The sequence below is a fragment of the Salvia hispanica genome, chromosome 6, assembly GCF_029641045.1.
Source record: "Salvia hispanica isolate PSC_SH4W2 chromosome 6, Shi_PSC_v1, whole genome shotgun sequence".
In the NCBI taxonomy this organism is placed as follows: Eukaryota; Viridiplantae; Streptophyta; class Magnoliopsida; order Lamiales; family Lamiaceae; genus Salvia; species Salvia hispanica.
Genome location: NC_142697.1, coordinates 12758326 through 12781878, shown reverse-complemented (window position 1 = coordinate 12781878; position 23553 = coordinate 12758326). Strand labels below are relative to the sequence as shown.

At 36.8% G+C, this 23553-nt stretch overlaps 4 protein-coding genes and 1 long non-coding RNA gene across 6 annotated transcripts; 1 reads left to right on the top strand and 4 right to left on the bottom strand.

Moving 5' to 3' along the window:
- The first annotated feature begins 616 nt into the window (after positions 1-616).
- LOC148923246 (uncharacterized) lies at positions 617-1838 on the top strand. Its single transcript, XR_016132345.1, has 2 exons — positions 617-1232; positions 1318-1838. It is a non-coding gene; the product is annotated as an uncharacterized LOC148923246 (long non-coding RNA).
- A 6076-nt stretch (positions 1839-7914) lies between these two features.
- On the bottom strand, positions 7915-9354 carry LOC125204888 (Dof-type zinc finger DNA-binding family protein). Of its 2 annotated transcripts, XM_048103649.2 has the most exons (3): positions 9191-9354; positions 8186-8927; positions 7915-7990 (listed from the first exon to the last, which is right to left on the bottom strand). In XM_048103649.2, the coding sequence occupies exons 1-2, from the start codon at positions 9239-9241 to the stop codon at positions 8211-8213; spliced, it is 768 nt and encodes a 255-aa protein (XP_047959606.1). In that variant the 5' UTR covers positions 9242-9354; the 3' UTR covers positions 7915-7990; positions 8186-8210. The 2 variants fall into 2 exon arrangements, with proteins under 2 accessions (XP_047959606.1, XP_047959609.1); XM_048103652.2 differs by having other exon boundaries at positions 7915-8927; positions 9191-9352.
- Positions 9355-14917: 5563 nt separating this feature from the next.
- Positions 14918-18735, bottom strand: LOC125208311 (Core-2/I-branching beta-1,6-N-acetylglucosaminyltransferase family protein). The gene is made up of 4 exons (XM_048107893.2): positions 17373-18735; positions 17237-17312; positions 17038-17153; positions 14918-15543 (listed from the first exon to the last, which is right to left on the bottom strand). The coding sequence occupies exons 1-4, from the start codon at positions 17872-17874 to the stop codon at positions 15029-15031; spliced, it is 1209 nt and encodes a 402-aa protein (XP_047963850.1). The 5' UTR covers positions 17875-18735; the 3' UTR covers positions 14918-15028.
- A 154-nt stretch (positions 18736-18889) lies between these two features.
- LOC125203362 (heat shock cognate 70 kDa protein 2-like) lies at positions 18890-22044 on the bottom strand. The gene is made up of 2 exons (XM_048101688.1): positions 21715-22044; positions 18890-20790 (listed from the first exon to the last, which is right to left on the bottom strand). Exons 1-2 carry the CDS (start codon positions 21926-21928, stop codon positions 19058-19060), a joined length of 1947 nt encoding a protein of 648 aa, XP_047957645.1. The 5' UTR covers positions 21929-22044; the 3' UTR covers positions 18890-19057.
- Positions 22045-22468: 424 nt separating this feature from the next.
- LOC125203363 (histone H4) lies at positions 22469-22979 on the bottom strand. The gene has a single exon (XM_048101690.2). It carries the CDS (start codon positions 22917-22919, stop codon positions 22608-22610), a length of 312 nt encoding a protein of 103 aa, XP_047957647.1. The 5' UTR covers positions 22920-22979; the 3' UTR covers positions 22469-22607.
- Positions 22980-23553: the final 574 nt, after the last annotated feature.

Genomic DNA, 23553 nt, shown 5'->3' with positions numbered 1-23553 from the left:
CAAATCTCACACAAAATATCAGTAGATTCCTTGCTTCTCAGCGCAACGCCCAAGAATCCTCCTCGTTCGAATATCCTGTAATATACGAAAATCAGGGTGCATCAGTAGAGTGCAATTCAATTCCTTTGTCACATGACTTATAGACATCAATCTCTGAGATGAAGTCGGAACATATAAGCAATTTATGAGCCGTAAAGTAGGAGATATCTCAATCGTCCCCGAACCCTCAACAGTTATTAGCACCACACTTGCAGTTTTAATGTAGGACTTAGTCACATCATTTAGGACAATGAAATCATTTTTATCCGGAGTCATAGTATCGGTAGCCCCACAATAAAAAATCCAACAATTGGTCATCTCGTTCTTATTTTGAACATGATATGCAGCGGAAATTTTTTCTAATGGTGCAAATGGGTTTTCAGATATAAAATTGCACATATGAGGGTCTATATGGGATTTATAGTTCCTAAAAGGTTCATTTTCGGATTTATCAAGGTCTGGGGGCGGTTCCTAAACACATGGGGTACTTTTTTCCATAAATCACAATTCTGGGGAGGCATTTGATATTTACGAAAAAATAGGGTTTAGTTTAAAAACACCAAAACCTTTACCTCCTTTGGAGCAGCCACTCCTCAAAGTCGCTGCCCCTCTCGTCACCGTGCGTCTAGCAAAATTCCCGGCTCCTCGCACATTGCCGCCACCGGCTGGAGCCTCCGGGTGTATCATGGTCCCCTGTCCGGCCATTCCCCCATGGTTTCCGGTCGAATTCTGCCGCGGCTGTCCCTCTTCTCCCACCTTCACCGCCATTTTCGCTTGAGACTGAGATGTTTTCGTCTTTTGTCTTTCTTCCCACCACTCTGAATATCCTAATCTTTTGAAGCACGTCTCGTATGTGTGTTTCTATTTTCCGCAGTGGGAGCACCACAATTTTGATGTATCCGGTCGGCTGGTAGCTGCAGGACGCGAAGAACTGCTCCGGTGAGGTGGGCGGTGGCTTTGGGCAGCGAGTCCACTCCCGATGTCCCCAGATGATGAGTTGATGGTATTGCCGCCATTGATTTCCACGGTGGGTGAACGCGATGTCGGTGGCATGATTTAACGTCGAGTTGCCTCCGTCTTCACCCATCCATAGGCTTCCTCGACTGATGGGTAGTATCCCATTTGATCGAATCGTACTCCGGATTCAATCCTGCCTGAAATTTGAACAACCTCTTCTCATTTGAGTGGACTTTGTACTGTCCTACTCCTTTGTCGCAGCACGTGATAGGTTTCTAAGTCGAGATCTCCCTGTCTGATTGTGATCGCCTTTTCTTCCAGGTCGTAGATGAAGTACTTGTCGCCTCATTTTCGAACGTCACGGCAAGACTCTCCCACAATGCCTTCGATGTCTGATGGTGGGTGAAATCGACGATGATATCGTCTTCGATATTGTCGACGATCCAAGAGAAGACCACCAAGTTGTTCTCTTCCCAGTTCTCATACCCCTTACTGCTCGGATCTGGGTGGTTCTTTTGGATGTACGAATAAGCACATCTTCCTCCTATCTTGACTTTCATTAGTCTAGACCAAAGTGGGTAATTCCTCCCATTCAATTTGAATGCCACAGTGAGATTCTTGCAATTCTTCAAGTTTGTGGTTTGTTCTGGATCGGGTTTGTTATCGTCGATGTCTGACATGTTTCTGATGTGTAGGGTTTGGTTTCTTGATCAGGTTTCTGTATCAGCTAAAAACAGGTCGAGAAAGGTATTCTTTGGCTATGATGAGAGTTTTCTGAGCCAAAATCGTTCCTGCTCTGAAGCCATGCTAAATGGGATCAGTAAAGAAGGGTTGTATTTTCATTGATAATTAATCTGTACACTAAGCACCGTTATATAGGGGCTAGGAAGAATAATACATAGTAAACCTAATCTTTGCATTACTTACATTGATCTCATATCTTCGATAGTTGGTAAGAGATAATCACTCTAATCTCCCTCCGGATCTTGCGTGATCTTCTTCCAACATAGCCCAAACAAATTGTATCCTCAAACACATTAATCATGGTTTTAGCCGTTTCAAAGTTTGGTCTACATAGCAAAACACAATTGGAATCCTTAGACATCATTTATTTATCCTTATCACATAAAAACCAACAGAGTATTGAAATTTATGCTTCACAATAACATTTTAAGCACACAATCACGACATATGCAAAATCTATTGGCAAGTTGAATAACACACTCAACTCCAACCAAATGGTTGTACGCTGACAAAGGCCTGACATATCTGAAGTCCCAGGATCACATATTGCATGCGGGATATAAAAATCACTGAGATTAGTCATAGTTAGAGAGAACAGACTCAGATCCTTGCATTTCGAAGGGAATTTATTTTGAATGTCAATGGACATCTCAACTCTCAACTCCAACCTTGCATCACCAATATTGTAAGTATAATGTCATCTTTAGGCCTCGTTTGATTGTCATGTTAGGCCTTGATAGTCCCTCTTATCCGTTCTTTGTTGTTGTTTGGTTGTCTTGTTATTACTATCTCAAAGTCAAAAAATGTAAAAAGTCTGTTGAGGCCTGGTGGACTAACTATAAATTAGAGAATACACTATACCACTCAAATGATGTGATAGTGAACTATTTCTCTACGATAGTCATTATTGCCCCTTTCACTCTCTCTCCGACTACTCCTCTCTCACCCACTTTCACCCTCACTTTCTCTCTTTTCTTCGAGGCAGTGATGAACTTTTTGTTTTGAGCCTCTTCTTAATCCTCGAACTTGTTCAATTTATTTGGTAGGGCTTGTGTTAGTAATTTGGAACTTGCTTCGGTAAGTTGGTCAGATTTCAATTTATTTGGAACTTGCTTGGTGGTTTCCGCTTCGTCGTTATTTTGCGTGATTTTGCAGGCAATGATAAGTTTGACAAAGATACGAACTTCTACATGTAGAATTTCTTGTCAAAATTCAGATTGAAATGTTTTCTTTTGGGGGGTTCATTTGCCGAATTTTTTATTTAATCATTAGGATTTTGATTTATGGAAAATCAATTGTTGCTTAGGTATTGGACGAAGGGGAGGCTTGAGAATTGAAATAAAAAACATGGCTATGAAGATGCTGATATAAGCAAGGAGATTTTACAATAAAGAACTTGTTCAGTTTATCTGTTTTCGACTTCTTTGATGCCAATTTTATTTTTATTTTGAATTGGCACGTTGGGAATTTTCTATAATTTTTTGTGGAACAAAAACTGCAAATTAAAATCTTGGCATAATTTATTTTACTTCAATGACATAATTTTATTTTTGATTGAATTCTTGTTATTTCTTGACTTTAAATTCATTTTTGGCAACTGAATCTGGGATAGTGGGAATGCAGATTGCTTGTTAAATTATTTTGATTATGAATAATCGATCAATTAAAATTAAACAAATTCTCAAAGAGAATGTTAATTTAGCTAGTTGGACATAAGGGTATTTTTGTCATTTTATTATACATTCATGAAAACATTTTGCATACCAAACATCATAAAAACTCTATCTTAACACTATTTTTATCTTCAGCCCGAAAATTGTAACTTAAGTTAGTTTTCTTGCTATTTCCAAACCAGACAATCAAACGAGCGCTTATTATTTTCACTCATACCATGTTAAATCTGATTTATTTTCTTTAGTATAGGATGTCTCTTCATATTGACATATAGAGAGTTTTGTAAAAATAAATAAAATAGTACTAATAAAATATAATTATGTTCCTAAACTCCTCAAATCTATCGGCATGCTATCATAATTTCTATCTTATCACTAGCCCTGGGTGTGTGTAAGAAACCCTCTAGCATTATATAAAACCATGCAATTCGCCGAAGATCAAATCTATGGTGATAAACATAGATTATAAGAACATAAAACTTAATGTGGAAGCATACTCGACGACTCCATGGAATGATGTTCGGATTGATGTGGCTTTTGGATCAATTGTGATCTTCCGGACGATTAGAAACGTTCTTGACAGATTATTGTAGAGAGCCCATTACAAAATTCTGAGACTAATGTTCTAATATTTGGGGACAGCTACCATCCATTTTAATACTAGGTTCTTTTATTATCAATTTCATCCTTCCACAAGTTGAAAATAACAATATGGTACCAACACTTTAAATCCATAACAAATACTCCTAAAGAACACTTTAATTGGGCCAATATTATATGACGAAAACAATTGACTGCTAATTATACAAGCTTTTGCATTCTTCCGAATAAAGCAAAAGAAGGCGCGTCCTCAAGAAAAACAAATTAGGAGAAGAAATGTTTTTCATAAGAGAGATTGTTTTGATGGCGTGCATGAAAATTGTTCGACTTGTTGTGCTCATATTTGGCTCCCGCTAATGGTGTGCTCTCTTTATGTAATTATTGGGGACCGAATTTTGAGATTTCTTTATATCCTCTGATCTCTCTTCTAAAACAACTGTTGAACGCTTTTTTGGGGTTCGGGAATTGGAAGGAATGATATCAAAAGCTACTTCAAAATTGGTGTCTTTTGAGAATTGTGTCCCACCTCTTAACTGCACTTAATCACTTACAAATTCAAACTAAAAGCATATTCCCCAACATCACCATTATTCAGAAATCACTGGTTAATTTCTATCTCGGTTTGTGTTAAAATGACAACACTTCTTAGGCCATCCACAATGAGCATCGTCCGTCGCATAGTCCACCGCTGCAACACCCCGCCCTAAGCCCAATCCTTAGCCCGCGCCCTATACATCGTCCGCGGACTATGCACACATTTTTGCATAGTCCGGCCTATCGTCCGTCCCATTGCAGGGGGTAAGGACGATAGTCCGGACTATGCACACATTTTTCAATTTTTTTTTATTTTTTTGTATTTTCTTCTATATATATCACCAATTTTTTTTACTTCATTTCACACCTTTCACTCCACTCTCTTCCCCATCTCAATTTCTCTAAATTCAATAATATTCCGACGATTTCCACATTTGCAAGCATAAAATATAAAAAATAAAAAATAAATACTGACAATAGGATATGCCTTTAATTTGTGGTGTTTTTATATTTTTATTCTTGCTAATTGATATATTTGCAAATATAAAAAATAGGATTAATGAATTTTTGTAGTGTTTAAATATTCAAATAATAAATAAAATGCTTAGGGCGGGGCTTAGGGCGGGCTATAGTCCGCCCCATTGCAGGTGGAAGGGGCGGAGGATAAAATGCTGATGTGGCGGTGCATAGGGCCGGACTTAGGGGGTCGTATAGTCCACCCCGTTGTGGATGCCCTTAAGGGTGACACCATGACACCACGTATCCAGCAATATTATAAAAGTTACACAGCAATAGTATAAACTCTAGACAACAATCTATATGTCTAGCATATTGGATATTGTTGGCAAAGAAAAAATTGTTGTAAATTGTTGTATATAGTGTATTGGATATTGATGGCCGAGAAAACCCTTAAGCATTTTTTATGATTGCTACATGGCAGCTGATTATTTGTCCACGTGTACAAATGATTGGCTAAGAATGGTGGTATGGTGTTATTGTAAGAGGTGTTGTCATTTTAACGCACCCCTTTCTATCTCTCTTTATATATATGTACGAAAATAAAATTTCTTGGGGACATGTAGAACTAACCTCTAGGTAGATATTCTGATAATCTTGAGGAATCACTCAAAAAGCATTAACATTATAGAGGTGGATCGGTGCTAGGATGGTTAGGAGCAGTGACGTATCCAGATTTTTGATATGGGCGTGCAAAAAATAATTACTAACAGTTTAAAGTTTTAAATTTTAGCTAATCCTTTTAGTTCTATTTGTTTTGTTTTTACAATTTTTCTATTTTTTTAAATGTTCTCTCTATTTTTTTTATTAAAAAAATTGAATTATGCACATAAATACTTTGGTATTAAGACTATATTACATAAAAGATAATTGTATTATTTATTAAGAAGAAAGTAAATACTACTATCATATATTAAATATAAATGAGATAAAATAAAATTTGACAAGAGTATGTCGATGTATATTGAATTAATACAAAATTTTAGGAGAAGTTGTTAGCAATGAATGGAGAGAATATATATTAAAAATAAAATAATAAACGAAAACTAAATAGGAATTAAATAAATTGAGTTGAAAAATATTGCTTTGAATAAATATAAAGTCTTGGAAGAAGTTATCGGGAAAGAAAGGGCGGAAAGAGGATTCAAACCTGGTCCTCCAAGTCGAAATATGTGTTTCTGACCATTGGGCTTTAACTGAATTTTGCTTTTATCTCCAAGTATAATACTCTCTCCGTCCCGGATAATTCGTCCCAGATTTCCATTTCGGTCCGTCTCATATAATTTGTCTCATTTCACTTTTACTATTTTTGGTAGTGGACCTCATATTCCACTAACTCATTCATACTCACATTTTATCTCATTTATACTCACATTTTATTATAAAATTAATACTTTAAAAGTAGGACCCACATGCCACCAACTTTTTCAACTCACTTTTCATTACAATTTTTAGAACCCGTGCCCGGTCAAAGTAACCCGAATTATCCGGGACGGAGGGAGTACTATTAACTACAGGTTTTGGGGGTCCAACAGTACCCCCTTGTTCCTATGTAGATATGCCACTGGTTAGGAATAGGATAACAACACTGTGTTGGTAAATGACATAAGTAACTCGTGACACCTCTGCCAACAATGTCTCAAGTATAAGACAACTTATTTATATGCCAATATATATATTGTCTCCGTCCCATAATAAGAGTCACATTTTGTCATTTCGGTCGTCTTACAATAAGAGGCACATTTCACTTTTACCATAAATGATAGGTAGATCTCACATTCTACTGACTCACTCACATTTTATAATAAAACCTATATAAAAAAATAGTCTCATATTCTACTAACTTTTACGGTCCACTATATTTTTACATTTCTTAAAACTCATGTCAACACCAAATGTGACTCCTATTGTGTCTCCGCATCAATATTGATGAATTGATTTTTAAAGTAAAAATTTCAAAGTAATTAAGGGTAATAAACATGAATTATATGGAGTATAGTTAATATAAGTAATTTAGGGCTAACTCAAAATGAAATACAACTCAAATAAGAGGAAGGAGGGAGTATATATATTGGTGGGGGAGGGTGGTAATCTAAGCAACACTAAAGATCTTCTTCAACAAATAAATTTCCTTCTTAGAACATTAAAATTACCTATTTATAGCTAATTAACTCCACTTGGTTTTTATGTAAGAACGTCGAATGAAAACATGCATCCATACATAAAGCTTACTTCTTAGAGCAAAGAAAAAGCTCTATCAAAATATGATTTGTTGGAAACTACATAAAAATGAAGCTAAAAATCATTGGGATGCAAATTGAGATTAGGTCAGGTAATTATTCAAAATACGTGAGTGTTCACGTGCGCGCTTGATAAAGGGAACCAACAACTAGATGGGGTGTCATAGAAATGAATCTCTCTATCTCCTTATAATACCTTATAAAAAAGAGGATTATCCAATTTCATTTCAGGGGAGTCAAGATTACCTTTAATTTTAAGAGGAGATTTCAATAGGACTAGCTAACAAACTATAGTATTTTGTTGGTCCTAAAATTAGTCATGATAAATGTGGTTCAAATTTTAATAAAAGTGATTAGTGTATTTTGTGTCTGAAAAATTTGATAGGTCTTATGATTGAAGAAGGTAAATAACTGATGTACAAAGAATAATTTATTGTAGGATTATATATATATATATAAATAAAAAGACTCACTTTATATTACGAGTATTTTAATGAAGAATTGAAAAGAGGTCATATATTATAATTCCAATGTGAAACAATATGAAATATAAGGCGGAGTAATATAAAATACTCTGCATGGGTAAAACAAGGTCACCCAATTCTCCAAAATTAAGCTATAAACCTATCCTCTTCCATTACAAGAAAAAGTTGGGTCCAAATATGAAACTTGTCATATTATATGAACCTGAAATTAGATCAGATTTCATAAAATTTTAGTTACACAAGACATTAGATCTCCAATCCAACTAACACAAAGCTACAAGAAATCTCACATATTCTGGATCGATCCATCAGTTTGTCTAAAACATTATCAGGCAGCAAGCACATACATATTTATATTAAGCTGCACATTTGGATAAATAGAAACGAAGAAACCTACCAATTGTATTGCAGGTGGATCAATTCTACAATGGATTGCTTGTGGAAGAAGAGCAAAGATCTGTCCAGTTAGCCATTGGCGGGGCATTCCACTGCTCATTTATTAAGCTGTGCTCTGGATTTTCCTCCATTTTCACCGGCGGCACCATTGGGCTAGCCGATTTCGGGCCGCCTTGAAACTGGTACGACCCTTGGGATGATGATGCATCAAGACCGCCCAAGAAAGGGAATTGCTCCATGCCAAGTAAATTTCCGTGAAAACTTGCGGAGACTGCTATCCCGCTGTAATTCAAGTTCATATCGGCGGTGAAGTTGTCGGTGAACTGTGCTAGAGGAGACATGCAGCGGACAGGTGGAAGAGACGGTGTTAGCCCTAAATTATTGGTCATTTTGTCGCTGGTAGCTGGAGATTTGGAGGTGGAGGACTTGCTGCGTTTGTTTCTCCGGCAGCCTCCGCCGACAGGGACGGTGCGCAGGGCGCCGCCGCGGGTCCAGTAGCGGCGGCAGGTCTTGCAGAAGTGGCGCGGCTGAGAGAGGCTGTAGTTGTTGAAGTAGCAAAATTTTGTGTTTGTGGATTCGCAGCGAGGGCATTTCAGGGATGTTTCCGGCATCGGTATGTTGGCCATCCGAGCTCGCTCCGCCATCGAACCGGGCCGGATTGAGCCACCTCCATGTGGCTGAGGCGGAGGCGGTAAATGTAAAGGGTTGGCGCTGGTGCTTGCAGCTATTTGATGATTGTGTTGCTGCAAATAATTATGAGAGATGAAAAGAGAGAAGCAGATAGCTAGCTAGAGAGATAAAATGAAAAAAAAAAAAACATAGAGGTGGTGGTGGTATATTCAAAAAATTAAAGAGGTAACAAATGAAAAAAATAAAGATCAGGAAAAAAGGGGGGTTGGGAATATGGTTTTTGAATTTTTGCTTTTTTAGCAAAGAAGCACAACCGTGGAAGCATATGATATCAAAGAAGGAAAGCAAAAAAAGAAAGAAAAAGAAAAACATCTACCTGATTCCAGTTAGATGGATCAAGATAAGCAGGAATTGAAGAAAAAACCATGGTTCTTGATCTTTCTCTCTCTTTTGTAAAGGTTGTTTGGTTTTTGGAGGTGTAGTGGAGAATCACATCAACTGGAGGGTTAGCCCAAAGGAAGAATATAGGAGCTAAAATAAAGTGAGGGGCTTTATGCTTGTTTATAGAGAGAGAATACTTTAAGTAGGAGTAATTTGTTTTCACTGTGTCTATATTGCTTTTTAGGGTTTCAGTTTCTTAATTACTTAGCCTTTAAGCTTCTTTTTGTGTGGAGATTGCATGGAAAAAGTGGAGATTTCTTTTATGCGAAATCATTGAATAATTCAGGGAGGGAGAGAATATTTTGATTGAGAGCGTGGGTGCCCAGCATTAACACACTACTTAAGACTATATATATTTGGTTTGACACAAGCATTAAGCAAACCATTCTTTGTGGCTTAATTCCAGTGTTACTTTCTCTGGAAATTAATTAATATATCTGTAGGAATAAAAGAATGCATATGAAATTTTTTAAAAATATCATAAAAAAGGAAAAAAAAAAGGTCAGTCTTGAGGGTTGAATAAACAGTGGCATTTCCGAACAAGATAAAGTTTATTTGAGCTGGGATGCTTCCCCACCCCATTTCTTTTCTTGCATGGGAGTACTATCACATGATACTACCAATTGCACCTACCCCCAACCCCAACACACATGTATATATAGTACATCATATATATATAGTGTATGTTTGTGTGTAGCATAAATTCTCACATTAATTATTGGTGAAAATTTATGTTCCCAAACACACCCTAACTAGAAATGGCTCTCTTTTCGAGAATTAGAATGTTTCTTCAATATGTTTATCCCTTTCAGATAATCGAAAAATATTAGTCCTAGAGTACCACTCCCTCCATCCCACAGTAGATGTCACAATTTCCTTTTTAGTGTGTACTTCAAAAGATGTCATATTTACTTTTGTGAAAAAATTGTCTCTCACATTAATATAAATATATTATTTTCTCTCTCTACTTAACACATAAAACAACACCTCCTAAAATCTTGTGTCATTCTCCAAGTGTGACATCTATTATGGAACGGAGAGAGTACTTAAGATGTTTATTTGATAGAGTTTTCTATATCCATATATCTCTAGTTAAAAGATGCGTGTTTTACACTTTTACTTAAAAATAGGTTCATTAAATTTGAGTTGGACTATTAAGTTACTTGGCAGTCCACTGAGAAAGAATCATTTTGGAGGTGATAATATAAGAATATGTTGTCTAACTATAAGAAGCAATTAAGAAGTAACGGAAATTAAAATCCAATATAAAAACTTCCAAGCCTAATTGATTGATATTCTTTTATGTTCCGATAAACATGAGTATTGTTAATATCATGAATAATTCGGCTTTTGGGGGAGACGGTATATATTATGGGTAAACTTTTTGAATGATCTCGATTAATTGCAAGTGACTATTCTGTGCATATTAGAGAAATATGGAGGGAAATGTTGAAAAATATTGGCAATTTCAAATTATACAAGTATTTTTATTTATTTTTTTGTTGAGTTGAAAGAAGAGCGAGGTCGGAATTTTTACTCTAATCTATCACCTTTATAAAAGGAGAATATATACCTCTAAGGTATAGTAAATTTGACTTGACAAAAAGTAGAAAACAGTGCAGTCGTAAATTCAAAAAATACAAAGACAATGAATTATGAAACTTGTTTCTAGCTTGGGTTCAATTCAATTATAGCTCTATTATTGGCATTTACAAGTACAACAATATAATGCAACACTTTTGTACAAGTAACTAATCTTGATAGCTTTTCTAGTACAAGTAAAATTATGTAGCACATAAGCAGTACCTTACTCTAGTTTTAAATTTTCCTTTTATTTTTATTTTTTCTTATAAAATTAGATTTTACTTTACTTATATAAAGGCCATCATAAAATTAGGCCATCACAATATGAACGAAATTGGAGTTGAATTATCTATAAAAATGTGAGTTTTCATTTCCCTTGTCTCGTCTCCTTGAAGCATGGTGCTCGGTTCGATTTACTGTCTTATCAGATATCATCAAATTGTTCATCACCATATTTGTACCGTCATTCTCCTACACGATTTATCAAACGAACAATCACATTCGTTTGTGGCATCATTCTATCAGTCAACGACTTTTCAATCGAACAAATTAATCAAATCCGTTTAGCGCCATTCTACCCTCCACAATTTATCAGACGAACAATCACATTCATTTGTGGCGTTCTTCTACCTTCCACGACTTATCAAATGAATATTCGTCCTCGTTTGTGGCGTCGTCATTGTACTAGCTAGTCCACGTTATTGAATTTATTCAAGTTGGGTGAACAAGTGATCAAACCCAAATTACAAGGCACATTGAATTTTAGGCATGTTGCATGGGAGGAAATCCATTGCCTAAGTGCGCATGCAGAGTTTGATGTCATTGAAACTATAAAAGTGATAGAAATTTGGATGCGAATGCGATTGGCTTCATGGCATGGGCTCACCATTTCTTCAAATATGAAAGAGAATAGACGCAGAAATAGAATTGTTGGTATGGTTACTGTTTTTTAACTATGTGAAAACTCAAAATCTATAACTATTCAACACTTTTTCACTACAACTCCCAGCTTGTAAGACCATCATGGAAACCTACTTCTCACTTGTCGGACTATCAACTGTCTGAAAATACATTAATAAGCTAAGCAAGTTTTTTTTTTTTGAGTTATCACTCTGTTTTGGCACTTTGCTGTTGCTGATCTCCTCTCAAGGATAGGGTGTCACACTCATCTCCTCTCTTGTCATTTCTCAGATTACCATACACTTTGTGAAACTATAGACTTGTCAATTGTATACAACATATCATTACATATTTATGACTGTACTATATTATTTCCTCAACCAATAAACTCAATGGGTCTAATTAATTAATGGAGCAGACACTACACGGATTGGATATGATCTGTGCACAGAAGCGTTACTAAATCTTCTTCCCATCAATCTCTTAGCAAAAATTGGCTAATACTATTAAAGAATAATTTCTCAAATATTGAATGACAAACACCTTGCATATAATAGAGTAGCAAAAAGAAAACCAATAAGGGTTCTTCAATAACTGATCTCGTTCAGGAGTTGAAAAAATATAGTAGGGACAAGGTAGGCAATAATAGTAGTAGTAGCACAGAGGAGTATGTTTGGAACTTGGAAGGGCAGTGAATAGTCACATTACAAAGCATAATGTTCTTCTTCTTTCTACCGGTAATAAACACTCATAACCTAATACACAAAGGTGGTGTTTGGTTTACTAGATAAAATAGTAGTAAGATATAATCTAGGATTAAGTTGTGAGATTATTTAGTAGGAGGGGGTTGGCTATGACAAAGTACCACATGACTATCCATCTAGGATTAAGTCATGAGATTCACAATCTCTTTTTGAACCAAACATGATACAAATTTAATCATGGGATGTAATCTTGCAAACCGAACACCCCCAGAGTAAAATGGAATAGAAGACAGGCACTACATAAAATTCATGACTCATTACATGAAGAAGAAGATTAATTAGAAAAATATACATACTCTTAAAATCTGATGAAGACTAATTAATCTAACTCTCCCAAGTTTATCAAATGTGCCACTTGAAATAAAGAGAACATATATTAAGTTTGATTACATCGATTACAATAATACATGCTTATTCCCTAGAAATCAACACAAGACAATGAAAAGTTATCAAGCTCATCTCAATAGGACAAGTTCAACGTTAGACAATATCTCCAACCATACACGAAATTTGATTTTTTTTGTGTAAAAAACTTCTCCAATCATACTGCAAATCCAAACCAATTTTTGCGTTTTTCTATGGAACAACATCAAGTATGGGTGTGTACTATAGCTACTGCAAAAAATTTGTGTAACATCCATGCAATGGTGTATAAAATTTAAGTTTGATGTAAATGGTTAGAGATGACCTTATAAACAAAACGCCTCACGAGTAATCAAAGAGAGGTATAATTTAAATTCAAAAAGAAAATAGAATTGATACCGAAAAACGTGTTGGTAGGGTTGCTGGTGACCCGATTCTTAGCCGCGTAAGCAATTAGGCGATGACATGTAAGCAGTTGTGCTGCATGCAAGACTCCCACGCACGAGTAGGTCGTACCTCACGCTGGATCCATCGCCTTCTACACTCGATTTACACACATTTGTAAGCATCATAGTCATAGATGAACTCTACTCTTCAACTACTATCACTCAATGTCTCAACAAATTGGTAATGTGCAAACATTATCGACAGTGATGGTGGTTTCTTCACCTACGCAACCAAATATTGCATTAACTTCCGTTATTTTTCATCCACATTTTAATTTAAATATGTCAAGTTTTATTCGCTCTATACTACCACATTTTTCTAGCTTGTATTCCTTCTGAAGCCTATTCAAAATGAGACATTTTTTTTGTGTGAGTTGACCAAGAATGTTAATGCCTTTTGAGCGCAGCTTTTCAGTTTAAGTTCATTTCCCCATCCAAAAAAATGAGACATTTTTTAAGAAATTATATTTTTAATGAGAATATTATTCTCTTTATTTTATTTATTTCAACTAATCTTCAATTCATGTGCATTAAATTTTGTTGCTAAAAGTCGATCGTAATTCATTATTGGCCTTTTCCAGGGAGGTGATCATATAATAACTCATATTTATGGTGATAACCTAATAAACTATCATTCTATGGACGAAATATATCATTTTATAGAACAGAATATTATTTTATTGATTAAAAGTATCATTTTATGCATGCTGAAAAAATATCATTTTTAGTAAAAATGATATTTTTAACCCATTAAATAATAGGTTATTAGGTTATCACTATAAATATGGTTATCATTCTAACGCACCCCGCTTTTTCCATTTGTAGATAGTAGTACGATTTTGTTCTACTAAATATTACACATAAATAATTGTTTAGTGTGCACAAAATTGAATGGCGAAAATTTGAAGGGAGATAATTCATTGTTGGTCTTTTCCTTTTGTTGATAGGAATTATTTACCTAAAAGATATAAAAATTCCTCATTAAAATATTCAACTACATTTTTCTCTCTATTTATTCCACCTAACGGCTCTTCCTAAAATCTCGAGCTACTCAAGAATATGGACATCTTAAGTGGGACAGAGGAAATAATACGTACGGATATAAGGTTTACTTACTTTGGCCGTAATTGAAAGGTGGAAGTAGTTTTCCATGACTTCTTGTTTTATTCAATAGTCCTTCATTATTATTGCTTGTATTACATCCAACATGTAACGCTTCAACCTATTTACTTTAGCTTAATACTCAACTACCAAAGGTCTGTAATATATGCAAAACTCAATCTTATTGCCGAACACAGAACTATCCTACGGAGATCATTTTTAGATAAGATGAAGGTCATTCTTAGACTGATTTTAGGTCATGATAGTAAGCATGACTTGAAATGATATAAGTACTAACAATGATATCCGTATTTTTCAAATTCGGATTTTATAAAATGACTTAAAAATAAAACAAACTAAAAATAACCTAAAACAAACTAACGATGATAGGTTCGATATTTCGGCAGTAGAAATTATTTCGACATTGATTCAAACCCCAACTACCAAATCATATTTTAGTGCAAAATTAATAAAATATAAGACTTTGATTATGGACGAAGGGAGTATGCAATGATGATATTATCAATTGAAAAAAAATTACTTAGGGAAAAGGGAGCACATTTACCTCTTTGTTTATCGACAGGGGCTTCATTGTTTGGACAAGGATAATAAAGATTATTTACATTGTTTTCCACGAAATTGATCGTTATCGAGCAGGTGAGTCACAAGCATCTCCAACCTTTTCGAACTTGAAGATGGTTTAGTGACATCTGAACTAGCATAAACCAGACAAGAATCCTCCTGTTTACGCCCATAGCTAGCCATACACCAACCCCCAGGAGTAAACTGGCTGGCTGATCTTCTCAGTAGAACTCTGTCGATTTTATTAAGAACAGCGTCGCTCCCAATTTTATGAGCGAATGGGGCCCCGCTTTCCACCATCCTCTCAAAGTCGTCTAGGGTCAAATTCACGGGCTGTTCCCTCCTAGTGTCCTCCCACTTTATGAAGTGCAGGTCGTGGTTCACCGTTGTGTTCTGATAGTGCTTGTGATTGCACATCACGGTGTGGAAATATCCCTCTGACGCTGAGAGGAAATTTGTATAGTACATGAGGAGAGTGCGTGGGAGATTATCCCATCCCCAGATGCAAAACTCGAGAAACGACCTTGAAAGAACCACCCAAGCAGAACCTGAGAAAAAACAAGTTAAAAGAGAAACTGGCAATTCCTAAAGCAAAATGCTATGAAACCAACACACACGATTGTAAGGCCGATGGAGACAAGTTATTGAGTTCTGTGCATAAGTGTTGCTGATAGGAACTCTGGTGTTGCGAGTGTATGATTAGTTATGGAGCATATTAAGCAATATAAACAAGAGTGCACAGTAAGATATATTGCGAATTGGCCGTGTAACTTGGTTCTAACTTCAAGCTAGCATTAGTCGATACAGCTCCTATAATAGTGTAATTTAAGAATGATTTACAAATTCCAACATTAGCTATGTGAGTGTAACATGACCTTAATTTTTTGGGGATTTGGTGGGACTCATAACAAGTCTTGCTTCTACATTGGATATACAGTTGTTTCTACACTCATCTTACCCAACTTTGTGTCGCAATAACAAAACTAAGTAGTTTTAGTTGTAATAATACTTGTACCCAAAGGATGCTATAAATTTACAAGTCACCTAACTTGAACATGAACAATAACAAACAGAGAAGCATAGAAGCACACAAGTTTTGAGCAAAATTGTTATAAATATCCTAATTTTAGGTGTTGTAGAAGCTAAATTGGTAGCCCCTATACAAGACTAAAACAGCACAAGACTGTTTTTGCAGTCTACCTGCACAACACTTTGTGGGTTGCTTAATGATATAGCTATAGTAACTGTTTCACAAGCTAAAGATGAATAGGCGTGTATATACAAGATTATCCATCCTCAAACCTTCATGATATAAAGAAGTTATATAAAAGAGATGAAATTTGAAAAAAAAAACAACGTAACATGGCTGATTTGGTATCTACCATTAAATTGAACCAAGGAAGAAGTATATTTTTATTTATTTTAAACAGTTATGAGCTGGTAGATTTAAAAACATAAGAGTTTAGAAAACTGATGACCACACAAGAGGATGCAGTTTCTCATCAAGAGCCCCCATAAGACCATAAGTAATTACATGATATGCCAAGCCTGGGAAAGCAGCTGTTTAAATATAACAACTGACGGATAATTGTCTTTATCTTTCTCATAATATGCCAAGCTCACTACAGCAAAGTCTATACTATAACTTATAGCTAAAGAATTTGGTAAATTATAGGTATACACAAGACTCAAATATTAATGTATATCTAAAGCAAGCAGGAAACAACTGATCATATTGATATTTTGAGGTAATACTAATACCCAAGTGATGGGATAGGATAACACAGAAATCAAATGCAACTGATAGCATAGAAGGATCAAGTTTTGTGTCAATGCCAAGAGGAAGCATTGCCAGAGCTTTATAAATATTAGTAGTATTTGATTATAATTAGTAATTACATGATTTACATCACACACTGTATCTCATTCTCATTCATAAGATATAACTATGGGCTTTGATATTTATGGAAGTTATTAGACTTGAGCTTTATACACATAAAGTAGGAAAATCAGTAGAAAAGTGTAAAAGATTTCAGGAATACCAGTGAATAATTTGAAAGAAGCAGGCAATGATCTTTTCTCCTTGGCCCAGAAAACACCAGATTTCTTTGAGTGATACAATCCAGGATCAATTATTATAGGCCTAGCTCTTTGGTGTCTGCAAATAAAACATAAAACTGAATTATAAAAAGAGATTATTAAACACCAATACAAGTGAATGTGTACAAGTTAAGTGCTCACTCTTTCCAACCAAAGTCACTAGTATGCTCAATGAAATTCAGATCCCTAGGCAAGTAGGAGAAAATGTGCAGCAAATCTGTAACAAAAGTGACAAATAAGAGATATGATCTACAAAACCAAACACCAAAAAGCTCACCATCCTGAGGCATAAGCGGATAATCGGAAGCACCAAGGTTAACAAACCAATCCCAGCGCTTGGGCTGCTTGAGAAGAATGGCGATGGCGTGCAGCGTGGAGGCCATCTCCGTGGGGCCCTTGGGGGTGAGCAAGTCGCCCTTCCCCATCACCATCACATTCCTGAAGCTCCGAATTAGTGGTGCAGACTTGACATACTTGGCGAGGTCTAGCCTTTCGGAGTCGGAGGCCTCCAAATCGAGATGAAGGAGATAGTAATTGCGCGGATGGTACGAGGCCTGAAGCAGCCGCCTCAGGCTCGCGCCGTCGCCGCTTGTGCCGGAAATGAAGTAGGCGAATCGCGGCAATTGGGGGAAGTCTGGGAGATCGGAGATGGGGGTGGGGAAAGAGGAATTATTGGGTTTGAGGTGGGATAGAATTGAGATGAAGATGAGTATGAGGGCTGAAATGGATGCGAAAATTAGGGGCAATGAACATTTTCGGTTGATATGAGCTCGTTTCATTACTGAATCATGTGTTTTTTTTGCAAAGTTTGGCGGAGTGGAGAAAATGGGAGAAATGGAGTGATGAAAACTTGGATTAGAAGGGAGAGGGAAGCAGTGGGTCAAGTGTTGCTGTGAATAAAAATTCCAACAGTCTCCATATTGAAAACAATGTTGTTGATATTATCTTTTCTGCACTACTTATTACTATTTTTTTAGTATATTCCATTTTATATTTCTAAATTTTTAGTAAATTCCATTTTTTAAAAAATATACGGCCTTTTTATGATTTTAGTTCAAATATTAATTTATTGCTGTTTTATGATTTTAGTTCATATATTTCTTTATTGATTTTTTAATCCTAGATAAACAAAAACGGTTTGGAAATGGAGCCCTGCCCCACTCACCTATATCGCAATCGGTGATACGGAAATCTGCGTCAATATCATTCGAAGAAGGCTTCAATTTCGCTTGTGGCTTGACGCGCCACAATTCCCTCAGCATCTGCTGGTCGCGGCCAACAAGCTTCCGCTGCACAAGACTCTTTCAGGCCCATGCGTTGCCACAACCGTACTTACTAAGGATAGTGAGTCCGTCTACAAGGTCTTATAAATTAGTTAGACGTTATCTTTTAGGGAGGCGGCAACTGGAATCGACCCACAAACACAATTCATAGTTAAAAATGTATCTACATTTAATCCCATCAATAACATAACATGTCATCACTTCTATCAATAATAATACTTTTCACATATATTACATCAGTATCATTTACCTCTTCAGAGCCCCAAATCTCAATGGTAGATAGATAGTAAAATGGCATCTAATTATACACATCGACTTAAATTGCGTTGCATACACGATAATGCTAATTGTCCTGCACGAATACATCCTTCCAAATCATGTTAACAGATCCCGTGCTACACGCAGCTTCGTTCAAAAATCATTAATACTACTGAGGTATGATAATCAACCAAAAAGAACTTCTAAGACATGCACTCAAGCAGCAGGCAGAATGGCACAAATGACACCATAATTAAAACCGAAACCTCATATGCAATGCAGAGGTAAATATTTCAGGCAAAACCATAGTTGTGTGAATAATAGCAATACAAAGAAATATCAAATGTTAGGTACCAAAATGCCTATCAACAAAAATTAACATATAAGATATGATAATAACCAAAGAGAGCAACCATAGGGTTTAGTCGACCTCCTCAATCTTAGGACCAGCTCCACCCCCTCCACTGGGAGCAGGAGCATCATCATCATCCATGGCAGCCTCTCCACCTGCACCCTGGTACATCTTGGCTATGATTGGGTTGCAAATGCTCTCCAATTCCTTCATCTTGTCTTCAAACTCATCCGACTCTGCCAGCTGGTTAGCATCTAGCCACTGGATGCCCGACTCAATAGCATCCTCAATCTTCTTCTTGTCTGCTTCAGACAGCTTTGAGGCAATCTTCTCATCCTTGACAGTGTTCCTCATGTTGTAGGCATAGTTCTCAAGTGCATTCTTTGACTCCACCTTCTTCTTGTGTTCTTCATCTTCAGACTTGTACTTCTCCGCCTCATGGACCATCTTCTCAATGTCCTCCTTCGAGAGCCTGCCCTTATCATTAGTAATTGTGATCTTGTTTTTCTGCCCAGTAGTCTTGTCCTCCGCAGACACGTTCAAAATGCCATTGGCATCAATGTCAAAGCACACTGTAATCTGGGGAACACCTCTAGGAGCAGGAGGAATTCCTGAGAGCTCAAATTTTCCAAGCAAGTTGTTATCCCTCGTCCTCGTTCTCTCTCCTTCGTATACTTGGATCAGGACACCAGGCTGGTTGTCAGAGTAAGTAGAAAATACCTGCTCCTTCTTGGTTGGAATGGTAGTGTTCCTCGGAATCAACACAGTCATGACACCACCTGCTGTTTCCAAACCAAGAGATAGAGGAGTAACATCAAGAAGCAAAAGATCCTGAACCTTCTCATTACCCTCACCACTCAATATAGCTGCTTGGACAGCAGCACCATATGCTACAGCCTCATCAGGGTTGATGCTCTTGCAGAGTTCCTTCCCATTGAAGAAATCTTGCAAAAGCTGTTGAACCTTAGGAATTCTAGTGGAGCCACCAACAAGAACAGCATCATGAACAGTGCTCTTGTCCATCTTGGCATCCCTCAAACACTTCTCAACAGGTTCCATGCACTTCCTGAACAGGTCCATGTTAAGCTCCTCAAATCTGGCACGAGTAATAGTGGAGTAGAAATCAACACCCTCGTAGAGGGAGTCAATCTCAATGGTGGTCTGAGCAGTGGATGAGAGGGTCCTCTTAGCTCTTTCACAAGCAGTTCTCAATCGCCTCAAAGCCCTTGGGTTACCATTGATGTCTTTCTTGTGCTTCCTCTTGAATTCCTGAACAAAATGGTTCACCATTCTGTTGTCAAAATCTTCACCTCCAAGGTGAGTGTCACCAGCAGTGGCCTTTACTTCAAAGATACCTTCCTCAATGGTCAGAAGAGAAACATCAAAAGTTCCACCCCCAAGATCAAAAATTAAGACATTCTTCTCACCAACACTTGTGGCCTTCTTGTCAAGACCATAGGCAATTGCTGCTGCAGTAGGCTCATTGATTATACGCATCACATTAAGGCCAGCAATTACACCAGCATCCTTGGTAGCTTGACGCTGAGAATCATTGAAGTAAGCTGGAACAGTGACCACGGCATTCTTCACAGAAGAACCAAGATATGCCTCTGCAATCTCCCTCATTTTCATCAAAACCATAGAAGAGATCTCCTCAGCTGCAAATTGCTTATCCTCACCCTTGTAGCTAACTACAATCATGGGTTTCTCAGCAGGACCGGGAATGACCTTGAAAGGCCACAACTTAATATCACTCTGAACGGAGGCATCACTAAATCTCCTTCCAATCAACCTCTTAGCATCTACAATAAGCAAGCAAAAATGTTGATATTAATTTCTGAAATATTGGAAGACAAACACCATACATACAAAAGAGAGAAAAATGGAACCAGCAGGGTTGATACTGAAATTTCTATTTTCATATATTGGAAATAAATGGCAGCCAAAAGATGGCAAAATTAGTTTCACGCTATGGTTGGAAGGCCAAGTAAACAGAAAAAGAAACTCAACCTAATAGACGGAGAGGAACATGGAAAGGATCGCATATCAGAACAAGCAGTATAACATGAAAACCAAGTAAGTATCATGACCAGTTACACCAAGAATTAAGCACAACTTGATAACCACAAATCTGCACTCTGTAAAAAATTTTAACACTACTCTAACTAGTAACTATGCCATGTTAATCTAATGTGCAGACGTGGAACTTCAATTAAGAGAGCATATGTTAAAAATTATGAACCGAGTACATAAATAATAATGATGAGATTAACAATATTATATGCTTATTACCTTGAAATCCAAACAATATACAGTGATATTCAAATTCGTCTCATATGTTAATTAACCCTCACACTCGACATGAAAGGCAACATTTGGCAGTTTCTGTATCAGATCAAGGTTCAAATACTAACATTCACAAACTCAAACAAATCGCACACCCTCAAATAAAAAAATTACAGATCCCCAACTAACAAGACATATTCAGCATAACGTTACACCATATCTGGTATAAGTGATCCAAACAACGAATAGATGCTGAATTGAACAGTAAATATCAAATTCTAGCAGCAATGTAAGATCCAGTATTGTTACAAACCAAACGCAACAAGGAGAATCAAACATATTACCATACAGAGATCTACTACAGTGATACATAACACATCAAAACAGCAGAGCTAGATGTTAATTTAATATTTTCAAAACAACATATTAGTAATTCTTACCGAAAACAGTGTTGATAGGGTTCATGGCGACCTGATTCTTAGCCGCATCACCAATTAGCCTCTCAGTGTCAGTGAAACCGACGTAAGACGGCGTGGTCCTGTTGCCCTGGTCATTGGCGATGATCTCCACACGGTCGTGCTGCCAGACGCCGACGCACGAGTATGTCGTGCCAAGATCGATCCCGATCGCTGGACCCTCTCCTTTTCCGGCCATGGCTTTCTACCACTAGATCTGATGAATTCGGCGATAGAGAAGAATATGGTTTACGTGAGAAGAATAACAAAATTGGGGCGGGTTAGGGTTTTACTTTCGACGAGTATGAAGTGAAAGTCGCGAGAATTTATACCTATATATAGTGCATGCAAAGCTGAGGTTCACATTCTAGAATGTTCGAAACAAAGAATTAGTTGTCAGCCGTTGGATGGGTTTATAAGGGGAAATAATCAACGGTGATGGTTTGATTCAACTTTTCCAGTGAGTTTTGATTGGCTGATTGATTCAGAGTTGCCCACCACAAGCAGAGCCTTTTCCTTTTTGCCCTTCCGCTTCTCGGATATTTTTTGTGGCGTAGAGTGTTGTTAAAGAAAATACAGATTTGGAATTATTTAATGCAATATTTTAATGAGACTTTTTCTTTTATTGACTAAATTGGAATGCCAACTTATGCTAATTATCTAAAATAAATTCTGAAACACTAATTTGTAGTCTGAAACAAATCAAGCAATTGAGTAGACAAAACATTACTCATGGAAATAAAAAGAAATTCGAAAGAAACATTCATTTCAATTTCAAATGAGATCTGAGTAACAATGATACTAAAATCTAAAAATTTGGAAACAGCATGACACTAAAATCCCCAAATTCTAGGGCATTTACAAGCATTTCCAAGATCTCAGCCGCCAAAGCCGTAGAGAGTGCGGCCCTGCCTCTTGAGAGCGTAGACAACATCCATGGCGGTGACGGTTTTCCGGCGAGCGTGCTCAGTGTAGGTGACGGCGTCGCGAATTACATTCTCCAAAAAGATCTTGAGGACGCCGCGAGTCTCCTCGTAGATGAGACCGCTGATGCGCTTGACGCCGCCACGACGAGCCAGGCGGCGAATGGCCGGCTTCGTGATCCCCTGGATGTTATCTCTAAGCACCTTACGATGACGCTTAGCTCCACCCTTTCCCAAACCCTTTCCTCCTTTGCCGCGCCCAGACATTTTCCTTTGATCGAGATGAAATCTTTTAGTTTTGTGTTGCAGTAGTTGGTGAATGGTTCGTTCAAAACTCGACTGCGTTTATATAAGAGGCGGGTGGAATTGGATTTTACTGACAGCCGTTGGATTAAAGATTTAAGGAACGGCTACAGATGGCAATCCGTGTTAACGTTGATGGGCTTTCTTACACCGTAGATAAGAGACGGATCAAGGGTGGGTAGTTGGCAGATGGATGCTTGCTGCGGATTATGGTTTTTTAATGTTAGAGAAAAGTAGATTCATCTACGAAATTTGAATATTTCGAAATGGTCCACTCTACTCGTGGGTGGGAATTTCAGAATCCAAAATTCAATTTTTTTAATAACAAATGTAACATTTTATTTAAATAAATCCAAAGTTATTACATTATGATAAAAATCAGAATACTATACAATCGATACTTGCTATGATAGTATTAAAATATTAATCCAATTTTATAATAAGGCTTTATAATAAGTCGAGAAATGAACAGTATTATTTTATTAATAAGGCTCTTTTTGTTTGTATTTGTGGTTACAGGGTCGCGTTAAAGGTAATATTAATTATCAATAATAATTGATTACTTTTAATTATGTGTATTTAAATTATCAATATAAAG